General features: G+C 49.3%; 1 protein-coding gene across 9 annotated transcripts in view; it reads right to left on the bottom strand.

The window, feature by feature from the left end:
- NF1 (neurofibromin 1) overlaps positions 1-23,406 on the bottom strand; it is a 3,279,657-nt gene that overhangs the window by 2,889,775 nt on the left and 366,476 nt on the right. For all 9 annotated transcript variants that reach the window (XM_069614617.1, XM_069614618.1, XM_069614621.1 and 6 more), the window contains exon 7: positions 13,938-14,013. In XM_069614617.1, coding sequence (XP_069470718.1) covers positions 13,938-14,013 — 76 coding nt within the window. The remainder of the gene's footprint in view (positions 1-13,937; positions 14,014-23,406) is intronic.

Raw genomic sequence — 23,406 nt, 5'->3', positions numbered from 1 at the left:
CACGCATAGGAAAAACACATGAGACCCCATGGAGTAAAGGACCCCATAGCCCATAAAACACATTACCAGTCAAAGGAATACCATAAATCATGTCCAAGAGTGGGAGAAAAAGAGTCTCGCTCTTGGCAGGAGGAAAAAACAAACTCCAGAAATCCAGCAAAGCTGCTGGGGGACTCACTAGGTTAGGAAATTCAGCCTAAAGAGAGAATTCTCCCTAACAACGATCATCACCTCCGGCCAGGGTAGCCAAAATGGAGTCCCCTTTATCAGATTGTCTTCGACGTCCCACCACAGAAGGTCCTGGGCGACCGAGGACGGCACCTGAACAGGGTCCGACAACCTGCCGGAGGACTGAGACCACTGGAGCTTGAGTGCCCATTGCAAAGATCTCATCCGCAACCTGGCCTCTGGCACCAGAAGAATGCAGGATGCCATGAGGCCGAGCAATCTCAAGAACTCGAACGCTGGGCAAGCTGAAACTTGTGCACCATCTGCTGAATGTGATGAGCCCTCACCTGGGGAGGAAAACACTGCCCCAGGGACGTGTCGAGCACAGCTCCGATGTACTGGAGCCTCTGAGTTGGTGTCAAATGGGACTTCTTTAAGTTGAGGGAGAAGCCCAGCTTGTGGAGGGAGTGGCAGGTGACTGACAGATGATCCAGGACTTGCTCGGGAGAGCGCGCCCTGATCAACCAATCGTCCAAGTAGGGGTAGACGTGAATCCCCCATTCCTGATGTGCGCTGCCACCACTACCATGAGCTTGGTGAAGACCCTCGGGCGGAGGTCAATCCGAACGGCAGGACCCGAAACTGAAAGTGCGAGTCGCCAACCACGAACCTCAGGTACTTCTTGTGCTTTGGATTTATCGGCACATGAAAATAAGCGTCCTTGAGGTCGAGAGACACCAACCAGTCCTGAAGTTGAAGGGCCTGGAGGACTTGAGAGAGAGTAACCATCTTGAACTTGTCCTTCCTGAGGAGTTTGTTCAAACGGCGCAAGTCCATGATGGGTCTAAAACCTCCGTCTTTCTTAGAAATAAAAAAAATAAGGGGAATACCATCCCTTGTTCCTCTCCGCTACAGGCACCAGTTCTATGGTGCCTTTCTCCAACAGGGATTGAATTTCCTGCGCAAGGAGCGGATCCGGACTCTTCAAAGAGATATTCCCCAGTGGATTGACTTGAGGCCTCTGCCGGAAAGGAAGACAGTAGCCATGGGTTATGATCTCCAGAACCCACACATCTGAAGTAATGGCGCGCCACTCTAAGATGCTGCGACAGCCTTCCCCCAACTGGCGAACCATGGGACATGGCCTCATGACTGAGCTGAAGCGGCTGCGGCGTTGCCTGAGGGCAAAGAGGCAACAGCCCGAGCGGCCTTGGCACCTCAAATACCTTGTTTTCCACCTCTGGCACTCCTACGGTGGCCCCTTTGAATTGCAGCTCCTCTCGCTTTACCAAAGGATGAGTAATAACGAAAGAAACCTCCCCTCCATTGCTGTCCCCAAGGACAAAAAGGCGGAGGTTGCCGAACTGCAGCGCCCAACGACTTCGCTGCAGCTTTGGAAGTCTGCAACCTCAAGGCTCTCGCCAGCCTTGCTGCCAAAAAGATGATCCCTGTCAAAGGGCATGTTGAGGAGCCGGGCCAGCACATCAGGAGCAAACCCCGACTTCCACAACCACGCAAACCTGCGTATCACGGTGCTCGCCGCCATTGACCGGCTGACGCAATCTGCCATGTCCAAACCCGACTGAACGGCCTCACACATGGCATCCTTGCCATCCTGAACCATGGCAAGGAAACCATCCTGTTCGTCCCCTTCGGGAATATGTTCAGCCGCTACGGAAACAGTTCCACAGAGTGCGTGAAACGTGACAAGGCACATACGGAGTTGGCCGCCTGAAGCGCCATACCCCCTGACGAAAACACTTTCTTCGCCCAGCCGTCAAAACGCTTGTCGTCCCTATCAGGAGGGATGGTAAGATACGACGCCTGCTTTGCCTGGGCCGTAGCCGCCTGCACCACCAAACTCTCTGAGTGGGATGCTTGGTCAAGTAGCAGGGGTCGCTACTGGCTGGGCGGTATTTTCACAGCAAACACTTGCCCACTGCCGGGAGACTCTCCGGAGCAGTCCAAGCCACCACCACCCTCCTCTGTAGAGCCAAGGAATGGCAGTACCGGGTCAGTTGGTGGACCTTGATCGAGGATATCCCTAAGGTCATCTCCTGGGGGAGCAGACCATCCCAAGTACTCGGTGACCCTAGACATAAGGCGCCGGTACGAGGCGTCGGCATGAGTGCCAGGCGCAGGTCTACAAAACTCCACCTCTGGAGAGGTGTCCAGCCCACTGGCATCGTGCAGGGACTGCCGCAGGTCCTCAATCTGGCTATGGCCCCAGAGAATCTCGTCTGGCACCGTATCAGGAACCATGCCATCATCAGAGCCCTCATCCACCTCTGAAATAAACTCAAGATGGCGGTAAGAAGGCACAGAATGTGGACCAAAGCCATGCTTGACCTTGGCCAGAGCCTTTCTAGGGGGTTCCATCGAGCCCCGGGGTACCCCCGTCAAAACAGCCTCGAAGGTGTCGAGTGAATCGGCCTCGACGCCGAACGCGGCGTCGACACATGCCTCGAGGCCGGAGCCCCAAGCGTGTCCCTCGACAGCCTGGGCGCCGATGGGGTTGACTACTTCTTTGGAGGCGGGGCCTTGAAAGAGTCCGTCGACGACCTCGGCGCCACCAGCGTCGACGTCTTCCTCGAAGACACCACAGGTGCACACGGTCTCGAGCACGTCGAGGACCGGGACCTGGACCGGGCATGACGAGAACGATTCCCCTTGTCCGAGTGGGACCTCTCCCGCAAATCGTGCTGACCACCCGAGCCCGAAGGCGTGCGAGCAGCGTCTCTCGACTGACCCCACTCGGAGGCGCGGATGGACCAGTGCCCTGCGATTCGAGAATCGCTAACATTTTCTTCCCGAAGGAAGCCCATTCCTCCGGCGTCGCATGCTTGGTGGGATAAGCGACCAGCCGACGGGCGGAGTTCTCGGTTGAGGACAGGGAAGGCAACTGATGACGGCGCTTCCAGGAGTGCCTCGAAGAGGCAGAGGAGTGGCTGGACCGACTCTGGAACCGAGACCCAATGGACTTCCGACGACAATGCAGAGTCGCACCTCGAATCGTCCGTCGAAAGCCCCGCACACCTCGACTTCCGTGACTTGGACACCTTACCTACCGACAACTACTTCTTGCGCTCTGCAAGGCTTTGGACGTGAGCGACTGGCAGTCGACACAGTCATCCGTGTCATGGGCCTCCCGGAGGTACCAGAGGCAGGCGTTGTGCAAGTCCGTCACCGACATCTTGGACCCACAGTCCCCGCACTTCTTAAAGCCCAGACATGGGGTGGAAGACGAGGTAGACATCTTCACGAAGAATATACTTCACAATATGAACAGGTTTGAAGAACCGAGAAAGAACAAACTCCAAAGAGTCGAGGCGCGCCGAGATCTCCGAAGCAAACACGTTCGCAGAAAAAACGGAACCGAGGCTACGGGCATTGTGCGTCCTACTTAGAACATCGAGTGACGTCAGCCGTCTGAGGAGGTCCTCGAGGGCGGCATATCGACGTCATCGACGCAGGACGCAGACGCCGAAGATTTTCCAAAGCAGCACAGCTGTGGTGATTACATGTCATAGATATAAAATACGTCGGAGGACCCAGTCCCCTCGAATGGTCCTCGACCCCCAGACAGCCTTATGTATGATGCAGAGGGATTTAAATTTGATCCTTGCAGCAAGTGGGAGCCAGTGGAGGGATTTTAGGGCTGGGAAGATACGGTCCCTACGCTTGAGGCAAAGGATAAGTGTTGCAGCCAGTGCTTTAAGTGGGCCAGGCCCCGGCAGTCTCCAAAAAGTGGGACTGAGCCAGGGCCCTGCCGGGACGCCCCAGTCCCACCAGGCCACAGCGTGACAATATCCCGTCACGGCCGCTGCCACGACAGGAGATGCGCCCACCATAATCAAGTCAGGCGGTCTTGTAACTTCCTCATGGGACCCCTCACGTGTCTTACAAACTCCTCACTTTCTTGCCTGTGCTTCTTTGAAAATATTTGTGTCCCTAGAGGGTATTAACCCTTTGTCCATTCCATGCCGCAGCACTTGAGCACATTGTTCTTTAAAGAGCCCAAACTTCATTAATTTCAGCAAACGCACACAGGTTAAAGCGCGTGTGGCTGCACGCCTTGAGCCATGAAGGTAAACTAAGGAGCACATTAACGCTGCCCTCGGACCTCCACACCGCAATATGGGCTAAGCATCGGAGGCGGACAGTCCCTGATAATGTGCCCGTTCACTTCCAATGTAAAATACTCTGGGAATATCTCAAATGTTGATGCATCTGGGAACAGGGTATTTTCTGGGGGAAGTCTCCCCCGCATCAGATCACATATAGTCTGGATAAATGTAGAAATGTGTTCAGACAAATCGTCTGCTGTGTCTGTGGCACAGCTCACGGCTGCAAGAAACATGAAACACTGACGAATTCCATCTGTGTCACTGTAGTGCATCACATGTCTGGCCTGGCACACGCGATGCCTGGCTAATTCCAGAGAATTTTCCTTTGGTTCCAAGCCTGCAAAGTTTCTCTGGTCTCATGGACACACAAGGGAACAGTCTAAATGACCTGCTGACCCACAGAGCTGTGGCTGTTAAAAAAAGCCCTACAATTACTAACATTAAGCGTTCCACTGGTAAATGCTGAATACATATATACAAGCCAAAACTGTTATGATGCAACATCAACAAAAATATACATTCATGCCTTGACCGTCACAGGTTTTTATTGTTAAGGGTCCAATAAATAATGAGCTTGAGCTTTAAGGTGTTATACTTTAAGGAATGTAGCAAGCAGACTTAGTTATGTAGGCCAGACCATTATTTTACATGTTGATCTTAAGGCCACGCCCATCATGTAAGCCATGCCCCGAAATGTGCCCACTTCGCCCCCCCCCCCAATTTCTTACCACACTTAAATCACCGGTTGCAACCCTATTCTAGACATGAGGCATGGGGCAGAGAGAGGAAGAAGGAAGAGTAAGGAAGAGGCTGTTGCATTAGTCAAGCCTGGAGTGTACCAGAGCTCTAGAGACGTTGAGCTTTCCGGGAAAAAGTGAGGAAAGAAAGGATACCTCTGAGGAGGTAGAGATGAAAATGGGTCTCCTTGGAAAGGTCCAAGATGTGAAGGAGGAAAGAGGGGTTGAAGATGACTCCAAAGTTTCTGGGTTCAGATGGGAGGAGAAGGTGGACAGCCCATAGAGGGTGGCCAGAGTGAAGGGAGGAAAGATGGAGTGCGAGTCCCAGTGGGAAGGATCTTAGTCTTGCTGGCATTGAGGCAGAGATCATTGGAGGCGCACCAGGATTGGACAGCAGATACAGTAGGGAATTGTGGGGGAATAAGGGGGAGCATCAGAGGGAAGTTTGAAGAAGAGTTGGGAGTCATCTGCATAACACTAGAAGTGAGGGGAGAAAGTGGAGATGAGGTGTGCAAGGGAAGCGAGACAGACGTTAAAGAGCCAGGGTGAGACATTAGAGCCCTGGGTATCGCCACGGGTGGAGATGGAGGTAGAAGAGGCGAACATGCCCATGATAAACTGGGAGGGGCAATCAGTGAGGAAGGAGGTCGGTCAGTCCAGCGCCCGCTCCGAGATACCCAGGGTATTGTGGCGCCATTTTATGAGGATGGAATGGTTGACCATATGAAATGTGGAAGAACAATCAAGTGGAATGAAGATAGTGGGCGACTGTGTCGGGATGCAAGCAGTTCTTCACTGGTGTTCATAAGAGCAGTTTCCGTGCCACTGGATGCTCGGAATCCAGGTTGATGGGTCGTATAGGCAACCAAAAAGCGCAAAGAGAGGAAGAGAAATGGGGCAGTAGTTGGCCAGACACCAGGGATCAGCAGAAGGTTTTTTCATGAGGAGGGTGCACAAGAGTGCTTGAGAGAAGAGGGGGAAAGACCCAGTAGCAAGAGAGTGATTGCAGAAATCAGCAAGTGTGGGGCAAGGGAGCCAATGTTGTCCTTAACAGCTCTGGAAGAACAGGAGACCACCTATTTGGAGGAGACCTTCATAGAGTGGACAACCCTAGTGACCTTGTCAAGTGTGGTGTGGTAGGGGAAAAGGAGGAGGGGAGAAAGGCTGAGGGAGGTTGGGAGGCCAGGGGTCGCAGGGGGATGGGGGAGGAAGAAAGTGCTCAGGATCCTGAGCTTTTGCAGTGAAGTGGGTGCCCAGTGCAGTGCAAAGGGCCCGAGAGCAAAGAGGTGAGGTGAAGACAGCAGAAGGATTGGCTAGTTGCTTGCAGATTTCAAAGAGTTCAGCCGTGCTGTTAGATGCTCCAGAGACACAGGCCTGGATGTGGGCCCTCTTCTTAGAGCGAATCAGAGGCGTTGCTGGGGGGGGCTAAGGGGGATATAGCCCCTGGTCTTTTGGTTGTAGCCCCAGATAGAATCTCAGGAGCTACAACCAAAAGGCTAGTTAGTCCCGACATTAGCGTAGCCCTGGGTCTTTTCCACACCTAGCCACACCCCTGTAGCGAATGGTGAGACAGTATTGCCTTTGGAGAAGGCGACAGGCCAGTTTGTCAGAGGATGAGCCAGTGGTCTGCCACTTCCGTTCTGCAGCTCTGCATTTGAGCTTTAGGCCTGCTGGTTCAGAGTCGTACCAAGTGTTAGGCATGGTGGCGTGTTTCGAGCAGATCCTCATGAATGGGGAAAGAATGGCAAGAGTGTTAGAGATGGCGAGATGAAGGTTGCTGAGAGCAGTCGAAGGTAGAGTATGTAGTGGGAGGAGAGGGTGGGACGAAGGTGGATGCGAAGGCAGCAACAGACACTCATTTCATCGGGTGGTTGACTGAATGAAATTGGCAGGGCTGGCGAAGGTGCAGTCAGAGGGTTGAGAGGGCTCAGATGGAAGGAGTGAGTGGTTGGACTAGGAGAGAGGAGTGGTGAGTGAGGCAGAGAGTGAAAGATCTGTGTGGATAAAGGCATCCAGAGTGTGTCCAGCCGAGTGGGTAGGACCAGAGGAGAGAATGGAGAGTGAGAATGCAGAGATCACGGAAGAGAGTGGACGCTGTACATGAGGAGTCAAGATGTATGTTGAAGTCACCCAGCAGGAGTTTAGCAGAAGATGTCAGCAGAGAGGTCAGCCCATTCAGAGGAACAGGGTGCTGGAGCCAAGTGGCCTATAGATAATAGCAATGGTCAGGGAGGAGGTAGGATAGATGACAGCTTGCAGACCAGGCTCTTGAAGTAAGGCTGGGTGTGGACGAGGGAGGAAGGGACACAGTCAGGGAAGGTAAGGGCAACCCCACCGCCGGAACGGTTAGGGCAAGGCTTAGAGATGATCTTGTAGCAATCAGGGAGAAGGGAGTCAAAAGCAGTGACCGAGTGTTTGATAGAGCGAGCATTGAGCATAGCATGGCTAGATGAAGCAGGTCTCTGCCTTTAAAGGTTTTCCAAGGTAGGGTGCAGGGGCATGGTACACGAGTCGGGAGAGGGGAGGAAGGAGTAGCATGTGCAGGAAGGAGGTTGATGAGGGACAGCAGGCACCGGTCAAAGAGGAGGTGGTTGGGTTGAGGACCATGAGCCATGATGGTGCCATTGCGATAGACATTAATGGATGATGAGAAGCCTGCCAAAAATACTTCCCATCTGGTGCCACCATTAAGGGGCGAGTATAGGAGAGTAGAGATAATATGAGGGGTCCAGAGATCTGGTGAGGGGTCAGAAAAGAGGAGATCAGTGACTGACTGGAAGTTGTGACGACGTAGGTGTCTGCAATGGGTAGACCAGGGTTGGTAGACAGGAAGTATTTTTTAAACATTTTCCTTCCAGACTTCCTGAGAGAAGGAGGATAGGTGATAGTAAGGCAGTTAGAATAGATAGGCGAGATAGTGAGTGCCATGGGTGGAAAGATGAGGATGGAGGATAGAAGGAGATACTGCATGGTACGAGCACAAATTTACCAGGCGGCCGAGTAGCCAAAAAGGGAGAGAGCAAACAGATGCAGTAGAACAGTTGGGTACAATTTGTGGGTGTACAGTTGTTACACACCTAGGTTCGAAAACACCCAAACAGCAACAAATGAAGCAGAAGTAAGTAATGGAGGGTATGAATAGGCAAACAGCAGAAACATTTCTTTAACACAGCTCGATTCAACATTGGTGATTTAGTGAAAGGACATCTGGTAGTTGGGTAACTCAAAGGTGATCTGCAGTGGGAGGGCAAGGCTCCCAGAGTCACAAGTTCTTGGGGTAGCCAGCTGCATACTGGGGAACTGGTCCATGATGAGAGGAGCGGCACGGGATGAGAAGAGACCCCCCCCTCCAAACCCTCCACGGCCCGGACAGGCTGAGACAGGGGACTTTGTTGCGGTCTTGGTGGCGGGGGTCTGGCTCTTCGTCTGCCGGCTCCCGATAGGGCCAAATGAAGGATACAAAGAACAATCAGATCAAGGGCAGGCTAGAGAACACTTCAGTGGTCAGGGTAGGCAGGCAGTCATCTTCGAAGTTGCTGGTCAAGGCACTGTATGGGCAGTGGGGCCAAACAAGATTATTAACAGGCCTCAAGCCCAGAAAGATGAAGGAGCGCTCTCCTGCAATTAAGCAAAGCCCAGCACGGCATGCAAAGCAGAAACTGCGTGCTTCATCGTGCACGAGGCAGAAACAAAAAATGGTACCACTAGCCCTGCGGTGTGCGCCCTGCATGTACACAACTTCAAGCACATTCAACCATCCCACTCCTTCTTACTCCCGACATACTAAGAATTGTGCAGCTGTTAGCCTTGCTTGCCCATTATGAGTAGCCTCATGTCCCTCCCAAGACATTTTGGATTAGTTTAAAATTCTGAGCTCCAGCACTTGAAATGAGAGGCTGGTTGCTTGGTTTAGAAACAAATTGTACCCAAAACTATTTAAACCTCATCCAGCCTGGTCCTATGTCATTTTGTGACCTACTTCTAGGAGTGACCTTACACAAAAAATGATATCCTAATATTTGACAAGATTCATTTGTTTTGCCCATTCCGAGATGAGCGTTTGGAAATATTTTGTTATTGATGCTTTCCCTCCATAGACAAAGGGGACAACCAACGTTTTGCTATAGTTCTGAACCGGTTCTCAATTTGAGGCCAGTGATGCCTTTTGACTTGACCGACCTCGCTTAGCTCATCTGTTTTGGAAACCCTGATCAGTCCCTGTGGCCATCAGTGCAGGGGAACTCTGTTCTGCAAAGTAAAATTACTGTTTTCCCTGCTCACATCTCCTATGAAGTGCGGTAGGGACTATTTGGGCCCATGTAGCTTTATTTGTAACCTTCTGCTTACAAACAGGATGTGCCCAGTATGGGCTAGCAGCAGCAGATACTTTTCTTTTTCTTCTATTATTGCTGGGTGCACTTTTGCAATTTACAGCATAATGTAATTTAGAGTACAATATACTCTGAAACGGCTCTGCAACAAGATTTGCCTGTCCTTTTGTCCATTTTGTGTTTTGGTTTTCTTCCTGCTGGGTTTTCCATATATGGTAAGCCCTTTCACAGGGAAAGCTTCAGCTTTCGTGGGTAAAGTGTGTGTGGTGTGTGTGGTAGGCCCATCTGGGTCCCAGTGCCCACACATGCAAAATTGTGTCTTTTGCTCGTCAGATGTGCTTGTCAGAGGCTGTCCTGGATTGGACATACAGTTTGAATGGGGCAGATGCGTAACATTGGTGGTCTGGGGGAACTCCAGTTCAAATCCCGGATAAAGGGGGGGGGGGACTCCTGCAGCCATTTAACATATCATGTGAGCCAAGACCCCCACGAACAGTAGCATTCTGCTGAAGACCCGGCGTTCACTGTTGGGAGCCAGCCGGTAGCACTTTTATCAACCATCGCGGCAAAGCCCTGCTCCTCTGCTGATCTCCAGAAGGCCTACATTGTTGCGGGAACCGGTGGGAACAACCAGTCTCCATTCCTGCTTGAGGATCCTTCCGCCAGAAGCCTGTGGAAGCATTCCAGAACCATCATGTAGTCAGACCAGCTTCGAATTGGGCTCAGTCGCTGCATTGGTTGTCATCTCGAGTTGTGCATTGGAATCTGCAGACCCTCAGCTAAAGAAACAAGTGGCATTGCCCTGAAGTTGCAGCTCTTCAGCACGATGAGGGGCCTTGGAGGACCAATCTCTTTCTGCCACGAGGGTCGACTTCTGCTATTTCTTTTAAGTGGTCATCACTAATCGCCACCTGCATCATGTCCTGGGAGTCCTGAGGTTGTCGCCACAGTTGTAGTCCTTTCTTCAGTCCAGTAGAGATGTAGAGATGTCCAGCACAGATATCTCAGAGCCCGGAACTATGAAATAGACCCAAAAACCTGATGCCGAAAGTGACCTATGCATGAGACACCCTAGGACTGATACCAATGGAACCAAGGTCTGAGAAAGAGGCCCAGGACAGGAAATTCTATTGAGGCTCCTGAGTGAATCGGAGTACGGGTGGCGTCAGTAAACATCCCAATTCTGTACCTCCCCCACCATCTCCATAGGCTTTAAAAGGCCTGAAGTCCAAAACCTACCTCTCCCTTGCCAGACTGAATCGTGGTGTTCTGGTCAAGTATCCTACTCTGGTCTTCCCCTAAGGTGGTTGGATTGGGAGTGGGGGAGGGTCTACCAACAACTTTTCCTCAATAGTTATCCACCTTTGGGACACTTAGAAACTGCCTGTAGTCTCTGCCACCTCTTGTTCAGACTCAACACTCCTAGTTTTCAACTAGGCAGAATTTCATTTTTGTAACCAATTCTTCCCACTTGTGAGTCCCCCAGCACTTTCTGGACTCTTGAATTTTTATCAGCTCTCCTGAGCGAGTGGGAATATTTTCCACATTCAGTCTTTTACTCTACCTTTGGGAACCTTTTTCAACCCTGTGGTTGCATCTGTTTGGCATCTGCAATTTATTATTGCAGCACACAGCACCTTCTGTGCAGTGTTGCTTGCAGCTCTCTGAGCTTTTCTTTTTATTTGTGATAATTACTGTTTCCAAGGATAGAGGGATACTTATTAGCCGACCCAACTCATTTTGTGGAATCAGCACAACCCACCTTACGTGGAGTGCTGAAGGGACACAATGTATTATTTTCCACTTATCCTGTAACTTTCTAGTTACAGTAACAAGTTCATATTAGTGGTTGGTGGCAGAGGATGTTTTCTACCGATTTTTGTGAAACTTACACGCAGACTATCGCAGCTGCGTTAAGGGTCACATAGGTCAAATGGTGCCATTCTTCTTACACGGCCAACTCTTGATGGCTTATCCTTTCCTGAGCCTTCTACCTAGCTGGCTGGGGGAGGTCTTGATTGTTTCGTCTTCGGCAGGCTTCCTTGCAAAAGTCTGCCAAAGCTCTCAGTGCGTGAAATGGCAAGACGTGGGGGAGGCGACTGACTCCCCTGGTCCTTGTCCTGCAAGGTGGCTGCCTGGATCCAGTTCAAACTGGGAGGCTGGCTGTCCTTTTGGACAAGCCAGCCCTCAGATTTTCATGTAAGGTTTGAATGGTGATTGGATGTTCCAGCTATTTTTCCTGCATAAAGCAAGGGTCCTGGAGCAGCGCGATAAAGTGGGCCTCTGGAACGAAGAATCCAAACAAGGATATCTGCATCACTGCCAGCGACCATGAAGGACTGGTGAGTAACTGCTACAGCTCCAGCCTCCTCTTCTTATCAACAGAGAAGATTCAGACTGGACAATTTCCTCCCATGGACTGGTGGGATCAACCAGTCTTTAGACAACCTGCATTTTGAGCTGTCCCTCGAAGGGCTGCACTCCCCCAATACGCTGGGATCTGAACCAATCTGCTGTGCATCCTCTCGTGAAGCGCGGTTTTGCTTGGAACTTCGTGGCTGTCCTGCTGGATCTACAGTGGCTCTTTCCCCCTCAGATGTCTCCCCTTCCAAGTCTGAGACGGAGAAACAGAAACCTGCCATGTGACAACCATCGCTGAACCGTAGCCTGTGTCGAGTCCCAACGAGCCAGTAACGTGAAGAGTGTCTGTTGGGCATCCCATCGCAAGAAGCTGACCGTCTGCTCCCGACAAAAGTTCCTTCTTCAGCCTCCATGCCAAGAAGCCAAACCGTATCTGCCGTCGCCTAACCTTGGGGACCCGCCAATGACATTGTTGTCTTCATAAAAGGTACTGTCCTGCCCCTAGGTGCTTACCTGGATGCTGCTGTGTTGAATCAGACTTCCCCTGAGCTAGCTTCTATAGACACATTGGGGTGGACAACCTAACTGTGTTCTCCCAGGCCTAAGGACCGATTCTGTGGTCTACGATCCTTCATAAGGTCTACATGACCTCCCCAAATGATATGACCTTTTAACTAAACATTTTACTTACCTGCAACACAGTAGAAACCTGCTATTTTTAACAACTCTGACAGTGTCTGCCTTCCTTTATTCTGCCGTTCAAGGAACCTAGTTCCCCAGTGATGTCTCTGACTCAGACTCTTATCCCCAGGTAGGGTTTGACTTCTTAAAGTGTAGGATGCCTAAAGTTACTCACCAGTATCTATGCTGCTTAATTTAAATGCTGGTTATAAGTAACCGATTTGCTTCACTTGAATGCTACTGTAACTACTTACCTGTAATCCATCTAAGAGTTTACTATTGTACTGAGTAACACACACATTTACTTAACTGTAATACCTGTAATTTAAATACTGTGTTAATTGCCTTAGTGTTTATAACAAATAATATTTTAATAAAACGACTGTGTATAAGTGTATATTTGACCATAGGTGTGCAGAGGTTTTGGTACCTATCTACAGCCCTTGTCCCTCTTAGAGTAAGCCTGGTTGCTCAGCCATTGCAACTATACCTTTTGGGTAGTTCAGGCCAAACCCAAGAATTGGAGACCTGTACAACTAAGAGCGAGTCTTCTAAAGTCCTACCATAGGTGGACTTTGGTAAAACTCCCCAACATCTTCTGAAGAAACCTACAGTCGAACCTGTGATTTTAGGGCACTTGGCCCCATATTTTATAGCTAGAGTTGGACTGTTTAAGGTGTAGTGCCACATCTTGCACAGTATTGCATGATGTTTCTAACTACTTTATTTTCAACATATCAGTTCTCCAAGTAACTTATCAGTTTCTTTTATTCCCTTGTTTACTACTCTACAGTATTCCAAACTGCTTTAACTGTTTTCAAAAGTGAAGTGCTGGTGCTCTTAGCAGAGTTCACCAAAGTGAATGCGTATGTAACAGTTGTGAATGTTTAAATGTGTTACTTACCAGTGGTTTTTCATTGCTCAGAGTTTGTCTAAGACCTAAATAAATTACAAATAATTATACATTCTGCATGATTTGCTCTGTGTGTGCTTAACTGAACCCTTCACCACTCTCACCTTCCTAAGTCTTAGCACCTTGCTGTTCAGATATACTACCCAGATATGGTTTGGCTACATGTTCGTCTTTCTCTGCTCGCCAGAACAGGGTGGCCTCTCAGAATCTGCCCACAGTTGATTGTGAAAATCCATCTCAACAAGGAGCAATGCAAGCAAAATAAAAGGCCTCAATACTGATCCTAGTTTATAATTGACAAACTGCCACTAATCACAATATAGTGTTCTAAAGATTCAAAAGTGTCCACCTTGTAAGGCAAGAATGGTGCTCGCATGGATACAGATAACTACAAAATTCCACTTTTTCATTCATTTTATTAGACTGGAGGAAATGATTATGTTCAGTTGGTCCAGTTTATGAAATTATATACCTTTGCCAAATATCAGTGACCTGGATTAGTTACCATGAGCAGTTTATAAAAAGAAGCTTTCAATAGGACATGCACACTTCTGGAATTGTACTCTGCATCTTCAGTACACATAGGACAAAAGAGGGTAGGTAAGTAGTCTCTGCTTACCAGCCATGTCACTCTGTGGTCTCTGATACAGCTTTGTGAATTCATCTGGATAATTTTCAACCCAGTTCCAAAATGCCTGTGAGGTTAAAGACAAAACAAAAAGAATTACATTTATTTTCAGTTTCCACTAAAAGAATACAGGCATGGATACACAATCAGCAGTAGATTAAAAATTATAGAAGAGAAATTGGTCTACAAGTTCAAGGCATACATTAGTTTTCAAAAAATGATTGGCAGATTTTGTTAAGATGGATTTCAGAACTCTGACCTGGTGGGCAGAGGTTCAGGAGGCCAGCCTAGTTTCTTGGAACAGGTTAACCTTCTGGACAAGCCAGACCAATCAAGGTAGCTTGGCAGCGGTCAAGACTAAGTCTCAGGAGGGGTGAGGGTGACTGAAAGACCTCAATGAGCATACAGAGTAAAGGACACTTACAAATCACTCCCAGTCAGGTGTAGATGTATTAAAAATACATATACATTTATTTCAAGGCCTTTGAGTTTCAACACACAAATAAAATAACAGTAATACTATTAAGCCAACACAATCCTATCTTAATACATATATACAAGACCATTGGGGTCTAAAGAGTTAATGCACAAAAAGGGTCCACAACCTAAAAAGGGGAAGGAAACAGGCAGTGCAAATACTCTGCATCCAACAAACTCCTAAGTGGCAGTCCAATCCTTAACAAGAGTGGAGCCTAACGCTCAAATGTACCTGCAAAGCCAGCACACGCAGTAGTTCAAATGGGCGAATACGGGGTCTCTTCAAGGGTCTGTAGCAACTCAGGAAGGTGGGTGAGGCGATGAAGAATAGGTTCCCACTATTCGGGGAGGGTCTCCCCTTGAGGACAGAGTCAATTCCAAGAGTTGGGAATAGTTTGCTAGTTTGCACTAGCAGTGGAAGGGAGGAGGGCCACTTGTGCATAAAAATGGATGGAGGTGCAAGGGGCCACCAATTACTCACCGACCACCGGCGCACTCTGGACCAAACTTCGGCAGTTGAATCCACTTCGGTTGCAGGTTCAAGTGCGGCAATTTGGCAGCTCTGCAGCTTTCAGCGACGAAGATTCAGCGATGATTCCCAAGTGGAACAGTGGTGATTTCTCTGCTCCTGGTGGATGGATCTGGCCAATTTCACTGCAGCAGGCTTCAGAGGCGAGAGCGGCACAAATGCAGCGCACCTGCAAAGGTCGTCACCACGGCTGGGTGACACAGTAACCATCTATACTTGGTTTGGGCGAACTCGTCTCACTTCAGACCTGGGAACATCAAGTGTACGAAATTCGGTCGGAGGTTGCCGTGAACGCAGAGCTAGCAATGTACCAAGTTTCGAGGGCCTTCTCGAAACAGCGGCAGTATCAGGACAAAGTCTGCGTAAACTGGTCAGCCCACTGGTTGGCCCAGGGACACTTCCGAGAAGGCTTACTTTCAGAGTTTGTTGAAGGTACCAAGAATAGTTGGTCCTACTATTCCAATGGGTCAAAGCGTCTTCACAGACCTAGGACGACCAGCAGAGGGGTCCCACGGGACGACAGCGGGCTCAGGGTGCCAAACCTTCCAGCGTGTCACAAGCAGTTCCTCGACTTGGCTTCTTAGTTTCAGGATACTTGGATCCTACCCTTCGTTCAGTGAGAACTCCAGATATCGACCTGGTATGAGTGTTCGGGGCCTTCTCTTATCCAGAATCTCCTTCGCACCAAAACAAAGAGGACCCAATGGGAGATCTGCCAACATACAGGCATACCATACGTGGACCAATCATGGACCACAGTGGTCCCAAGCATTCACAGCACTCCAGGCTCTCTGGCACCCAGGATGTGCATTGGAACCAGACGTTCCAGCCCAGACAAGGCATGCAGAAGCCTGCATGCCCAAATAAGGACCAACCCGGGTCGGCTGGACCTGGGGAAGGTGAAGGGGCAAGATGACCAAAGGACAGGACAAAGAACCTCGTTGCATGGCCATTTTGGAGCCAGGCCACCTATTTGTGCCAAATGCTGTAATCGCCGTTTATCAGACAGGAAAGGGAACAAATATATGAAATAAGCTGCCACCAGCCCTGTCCAAGGCACATCTGCACTTCTCCTAAAAAAATATCCTTCGAGAGTATCTAGGGCCTTTGGAAATTACTAATAGACCCAAGTGTACTGTACTGGAAGGTACATTGTACACTTGTTACATGTTGTAGAAAAGTTGCAACATTGGAAAGGACTAAGGGAGACAAAGTCTCCCAGTACCGACCGTCTTAAGGGCAAGTCATTTTCCCCATAAGAAGTGAGCAAAAATCCCAGAGGAGTGCAGCAGAAGGCTGGGCTCCTCTGGTAAAGTCAGACTATGGTATTAAACATCAGCAAAAAGTTGGGGGGTTCACAACTGGAGGGAAAATTACATACAAATCGGAATCTTTCCGAACAGTTTCTTAATTAAAGTGTTCTTGATCAGCAAACCAACACATTTGATTAGCAATGTTTTACTAATAGTTTAATATCACCAGAATTTATTTGTACCCAGGAGATTAAAAAATTATAAGCTACTCACCATAGTGACTAACGTACTCCTTGTCCATAGTCCACTTTCCTCCATACTGCATGGGCGTCCCTCGCTAGGGATGGGAGACGGAACCTTTTCACCAGAAAAAATTCTTCTCCCCCTTTAAATTTAGAGGCGCGCAGGGGCACATGCGCTCCCCTGACTCCGCCCAATGGCGCCACTACTCAGTCCCCTTTGATGCACCGACAATATTACCATTGCCTAATGACACCAGCTTTATTAAGGGGGAGGATGGGACATTTGGAGGAAAGGAGACTATGGACTAGGAGTACGTTAGTAACTACGGTTAGTAACTTATAATTACTCCCATGTCCCGTCCCCTTTCCTCCATACTGTATGGGCGATAACAACTGAATGTAGCCCCAGGGTGGAGAGGTGACCCGCCTAAGAAAACAAGTTCCTTAAAAATGCCTGACCAAATGCCACGTCCGACCTGGAGCTGGCATCCAAGCAGCAGTGCTTGCAGAAGGCCGAAGGCGTGGCCCATGTAGCCACCTTACTGATGACCTGCCACAACACAGGTCTCTGAAAAGCCACAGCCATGGCATTGGCTATGACAGCGTGGGCATGCATATTTGCCGGGAGTGGTTTGTGCTGCCCCTCATAAGCCTCCTTGATGGCCGAAACCATCCATCTTGCTATGGAGGCCTTGGAAGTTTGATAGTCTGGACTTGACCCACCTAAGGTGACAAAGAGCCTCCGATTTGCGGAAGCTCTTGGTTCTGTCCAGGTAGAATTTTAGAGCACGCCTGACATCTAGACAATGCAGAACCCTCAGTGCCTTGTCGTTGGCGTCCACCAAGAAAGTAGGTAGCACCATCTCCTCATTGAGGTGAAACGAGGAGACTACTTTAGGCCGGAATGCATGCATGATGAGTCCTAAGGACAACCTTGTCCTTATGAAAGGTAGCATAGGGCACTGAAGCCACCAGTGCCTGGATTTCACTGACCCTGCGTGCAGACATAAGACACACCAAGAGGGCTCTCTTAATGGTGATGAGCCTGATGTCTGCGGACGCCATCGGCTCAAATGGTTTATGAGCCAAGGTGCCCAAAACTACATTGAGGTCCCACACCAGGTGTGGCTTCTTGATAAGTGGGTATAGCCTGGGGAGGACGCCAAATAGCTTGACTATCGGGTTGGAGAATGAAAAGACATCCTCCTCCGAGTTCCTATAGGCTCCGATGGCTGCCAGACAGGTGCGACATGTGTCTACTTGCACCCCCGAGTGTGTGCGAGGTGTGCCGAGAAGGATAGCACGTCGTCCAACATGCAAGTCAAAGGATCCACTCCCTCAGATTCTGCCCAGTGACAAAACCTAGTCCACTTGCTCCTTTACTGGCTCCTAGTAGTGTCACTCCTAGCCCCCTCTGATGTCTAGGTTAGTCTGTGACAGATGCTTTAATGTGGCCTGTTCGTGAACCATGCTGCTAGGGCTAACTTCTGGGGGGCAGGGTGGATGACCGTGCCTCCCTATTGTGAGAGGTGGTCAGCTGGACGCAGCGGAAAGGTGCACCAGGGCCTGTTCCGACAGGCTGAGTAGTTCAGAGAACCATGGCCTCACGCGCCACCACATAGCTTCTCCTCCTTGCCTAATAGCGCCGAGGACGAGGTAGCCTAGGAAGGCGGCGTCTTGGAATAGACTGAGGCGCTACAATCACCAAAGAATGAGGTTGATGGTGTGCCGACAGCAATAGTGGATCCCCCCCCTCCAATTGCCTGTACTTGGCGTCGAGGCACCAGATGGTAGGCTGCGCTGAATGGGGTTTAAGTCATCCCTTTTTGATCAAGGCGACAATGTCTTTCTGCATTGGAATCCCTATTCTCACCGCGGGGCATAGTGAGGAACTCGGCCAGGACCCCTGCCTTAGTTGTTCAACCTCTGGTTGTAGAAGCCCCAAGTATTCGCCAGACCTGCAAGCAGTTCATGGAATGCCTTGGCTGAAGACAGTGTCGGGCTCCTCATTAGTGTCGGTGTCCTGCTGGTCTGGAACAGGCAGAGAAGTATTGGGCGCCAAAGGCTGAGGTGTGGTGACAGGGCCGGAGGCTGGTATGGAACTGCCTGGGATGGACTATGGTCGCAGATGGCAGAACAGGAGGTAACATGTCCTTGGTCATATCCAGAAGGATGGTTGCCATCTGAGGGTATCTCATAAGCATGAGGAATTTCTCAAAAACCGGTCCTCACAGGCTGGTGGGGCGCTAGGTGGCGCAGGAGTAGGGCCCTGAGGTTGCTGAGGTCTGGGCGTACTCTGCCTTGCTGCCTGCGGGGACTATCTGCCCTGCGATGCTGAAGGATATGCTGTAGGCCACATAACTGGTGAAGACCAGTCCCACCTCGAAACTCTTTCACCTACTCCCCCAAAAGGGGGTGGTATCGGACGAGCAGCCATCTTATCTGGCGCAGCGGCCATTTTGCTGGGATGCATGCCATGTGCCTGTGCCATGGTGCCTGCTGCGCTAGGCCCGGCCTTTTCCAGGACTCTTGGCAGTGGTGCTGGAGGCTTACCCAGCACCCCAGGATGGAGCCTGGTAGGCATTGTACCCTCGGCTATGTTGCTGGTAGTGATGCGTACAGGCGCCCCCCTCAGACATTTGTCTGGTAGTAGGGCGTAGCCCCTCGGGTGGACACCCGGTAAAAACCCTGCAGTCCCTCAGCGACGTCACCGGCAGGATCTAGCAACCCCCCCCGTCCTGGCAGCCAATAGCTGAAACAGCCTCGGTACCTGTGCGGATGTTAGAACCTGAATGGTCCCTCCAGCTCGGACGTTTCCTTGGGAAGGAGTCACCCTTGCGGGGTGCGGATGAAAAAAGTGGCCCTACCATGGGCCTTGACTTGTGCTTGACGAAGTCTTTCAAGTCCTCTGGAGGCGACCGTTCAAAGAGCTCTCTCCACCGAGCTAACCTTTTCTTCAGAGCGTGCTGTGTAAGCGCATCACACAGTACAACCCTCCCAGCTGTGATCGGGGCCAAGGCAGCGAAGGCAAAGAGCGTGGGGGTCGGACGTAAGGAAGAGCCCTTCGTAGGCTGACACCTGCTGAAGCCTAAAGACGCAGACATGCGCTGGGATGGGGGGGTGAGGTGTGAGGGGGGGGCACCATGGCACCGGAGGACTGAACAGCTGATTAAAGACAAAAGACAGTATTCGGGGAAGAGTGTGTGGAATTACAAGGATGAAGCCAAACCCAGGAGTTCTGGTGAAAGCGGTCCGCTCCCGGCGATGAGGAAAAGGACTAGGGGGGGTGGCACCGGTGGGCAGAGTCAGGGGAGCGCATGCTCCCAGGGCCGTGCACCCACACGCCTCTAAATTTAAAGGAAAAGATTTTTTTCTGGTGAAAAATGTTCCGTCTCCTGTCTCTAGCGAGGGACGCCCGTAAAGTATAGAGGAAAGGGGACGGGACGTAGGAGTATGAGCAACCTGTTTGTGCATCACTGAAGTATGTCATTAATGAGATGAGTTAGGCCTGCAACTTTTTTTAAGTTTCAAATTTTGCTAGACCTGCAAGCTGAGTAACTTAGTCCATCTACTTGACCTAGGAGAAATGCACTTCACACATGGCAACGGATGATAAAAATGCAAATGTGCCCTCTGTAAAATGGTGCATTTCACCAAAATCCACTTTGTTTGGTACACTGCTACCACCCAGAGACCAGCCATGCACAGTGAAACTTATTTGACATTTACTGCAAACAAAGTAACATTTAAATAAAAGTTTGAAACATCCCCTGTAAATGGTACTCGCCCTACATGAAATACACTCTACTGTGCCAGTGGAAAAGTAAACTTTGTGAACCCTGGATGAGTGTTTGTAAAATGAGAAAGGTTAACCGTGTGAATGGACACAAATAATAGATAGGATACAAAGACTGACAATAGTTTGGTCAGCTCTCTCCCACAGGTGCAAATATATAATGCAATGGCTTGCTTCATAAAAGTATCATCCCGATTATTTCTGGTTTGCAATTATTTGGAGAAAAAAATCTTGCATAGTACTCGCACACACACCTTTGGCACTTAAGAGTGCATGAGATGATTACTGCTGCACTCTCCATTTGGCCCTTTGAACTTGCAGTGAACAGAGAAAAGATGGTAGAGAGCCGAGGGCAAGAGGAATGCAGGATGAGCTGTGATTTCATTCAACGGGGTAATTTAAATAGCTAGCTTTGCTACACAGGTGTCAATTTAATTAGTAAACCGACAGAATTGTATAGCAAATTGCTATGCGAAACTGCGTATTTTATGCCTTGAAATTAATGTGTCAGATATTCAAGATTAAGTCAAATACTTTATTGAAAAGTATTATACATACAAAAAGTGGATTTTTCCTTACAGACAGAACAGCGTCCTTCATGATCTATATTTTACGGCAAACCCAACTCCAGAACAACGGTGTGCTGTATAGGTCAGAGAAAAACATTGGTAGCAACAATTTAACAAGTCATTAAGTCAACATTAGTAATTGTTAGGAAAGATTTTCTTTTTGTGGTTTTCCTCTCAGACTTCTATGGACACCCTTTCTATTTTGCTTTGTTTTGACGCTTGGCTTGACTTTTTGGTTGGAAGCAAAGCCTTCCACCTTATTCCCTTGTCTTTTTGCTCATTCTCGTGGGGAAACTGATTAGTCCATAACACTATCAGTACTGAGACACCAGGGCCCTCATTACAAGTTTGCCGGTCTGGAAAGTTTGCAGGTAAAATTGCCAGAAATTCCATCACCACCAATTTTCTCAGACCAGAAAATACAGGTTTGCCAACGTGGGTTCACTGATTTACCTACAGCAAAGAGCCAGAGGTAAATCAAGCCCCCCCAGTGGCAAAATAGCCGGTATTTCTGGCACCGGCATCACCAGTGCCAGAAATACCAGCAATCCCCTCAATTGAGTTCTATAGGACTCCATAGAATGGGGATGTACTGCCCTTTCCGCCTGTAATATCCCAGTAATAGCGGGATATCAGGCGGCAGAGATTGTAGGTCAGTTAGCAGGTATCCCATGTCTTTTTGTGAATTCCTTGCATTGTTAAAATTGCAGGTTTTTTTATATAACTGGTACCTGGTGAGTCTTAGTGTGCCAATTGCACACATCACTCTAAAGTGAAGTGCTGTTAGGACACTATGTATCCTGTAATGGCTTTTTGGTTACTTTTACAATGGTCCCAAGACAAGCTGGTGGCAGCGGATATTTTTCTACCGTGTTTTTACTCGTGCACTTTTACATTTACTGCAAAGTGCTGCTATGATGGCTAGCACCCCAAGATGGCTGCGCCAAGAGGTTTACGCTTATCCTCTGGCCATACTGTCCCTTCACTTTCTTCCTGCCTTCCCAGGTCAGGAAATGCCATATACAAACAGCCCTTTCCTGGGAAATCTGCTGCTTTCTCAGGCAAAGAGGCAGTTTGAGAGAGCCCAGATGTGAGGGCTGGGACTGTCTGATCCCAGTACACATCATGGTGCCTGAGTATCTGTTGGGCAGATGTTGTGGTAAGTGGCTAGTCGTGATTGAATATCCCCTTTCAGTTTGAATGACACAGATCCTTACCATTTGTGGACCTGGGTGAGCTTTCAGTCTACATCTTAGATAGAAGGAGGACCCCTGCAGCCATTCTTCAGATCACAGTTGGAGCCAATACCTCTACGAAGAAGAGCAGCCAGTTGCTGGCACGAGGACCACCCCTGCAGCTGACAAGCACCAACACCAGTGAAGTCCTGGTAAAGCCCTGTTACTCTGATCTCAAGACCACCATTGTCAGTGCTTCAACTCAGACTGGTGGTAACAACCAGTCTAGACCCCTGATCGAGGATCCTTGCCCTGAGCCTTTACAAAGGTCCCTGGACGAACCTGTGGAATGACCAGCTCTCTCCTAGGCTACCTCGCTGCAGCAGTCACCCTTCAGAGTGCATCCTAGGAACTTGGAGTATCTTCAACTTGTACAACATGACAGCTGCTCCTGTATTTCCAACTTCCTTGCATCAACAGATACCGTCCAGGACCTGCTCATTTGTTAGTCGATGGAAGATTTCCTGCGGCTACCTGACTGTGGTAACTCCCATTGCAGTCAGTCTTTCGCATCCAGGTGGTGTCCGGAAGTCACCTGCATCACAGAAGTCTTCTCCTTTTCTTTATTTGGTGGTTCAGCTGGAAGGTGTGTGGAACTGATTCAGAAGCACCACGAGTGACCAAAATTTAATGTTGCGTCCGAATGTTACCTCTGCACTCGCAACCTTCCTCAACCGGACCAAGCACAGAAGACTTGAGAAATCTGAGTCAGGGGGGAAATTAACATACCTGTTCAGTTCTGTCCCTAAACTACTCTTTCCTGACTTTGGTTGGTTGAGGCCTGGTCAAGTATCCCTTCACAGGCCTATTCTAGTGACTGGAAAGGAGTCAGTTTACTTATCTTTACTTACGTTTCTGAATTTTGATTCATGACCAATGGCATCATCCAAATATCTTAATACTGCCTGTACAGTATAACTTTGGAAATTATGACTTTAGGGTACAAGGCCTCAAATCATCTTAGGGTTGGACTCATTAAGTGTTAAGGGAGCTAGTCTGCTTTCTCTGACTTGTCTATAGTGAATTTCAAGCATGTACGTACTTACCTGTGTTTCACTGGTTATTGAATCATATGCTTTCCTTCTTCTCCCAAGGGTGAATGTATAGATCTGTTTCATTGTTAGCGTGTGAAAATATTTGACTAGATGTTTTGTTCTGTGTAGACTCATTGTACCCCTAGACTACTCACCACTCTCCTGCAACCAAGCCTGGCCACTCTGCTACCTTACCTTGAATGGGTGTGGCTAAAATGCCAGTGTCTCCCTGTTCACCATAATAGGATGGCCTCTCCAAATCCTGCCCCGGGAATCCATCACAACAGTGACAATTATCACAACAACCCTGCTAGGATAATTCTCT

The sequence above is a fragment of the Ambystoma mexicanum genome, chromosome 9, assembly GCF_040938575.1.
Source record: "Ambystoma mexicanum isolate Mex_15411 chromosome 9, UKY_AmexF1_1, whole genome shotgun sequence".
In the NCBI taxonomy this organism is placed as follows: Eukaryota; Metazoa; Chordata; class Amphibia; order Caudata; family Ambystomatidae; genus Ambystoma; species Ambystoma mexicanum.
Note: the sequence above shows the minus strand (reverse complement) of the source record. Positions and strands in the feature narration are given on the sequence as shown.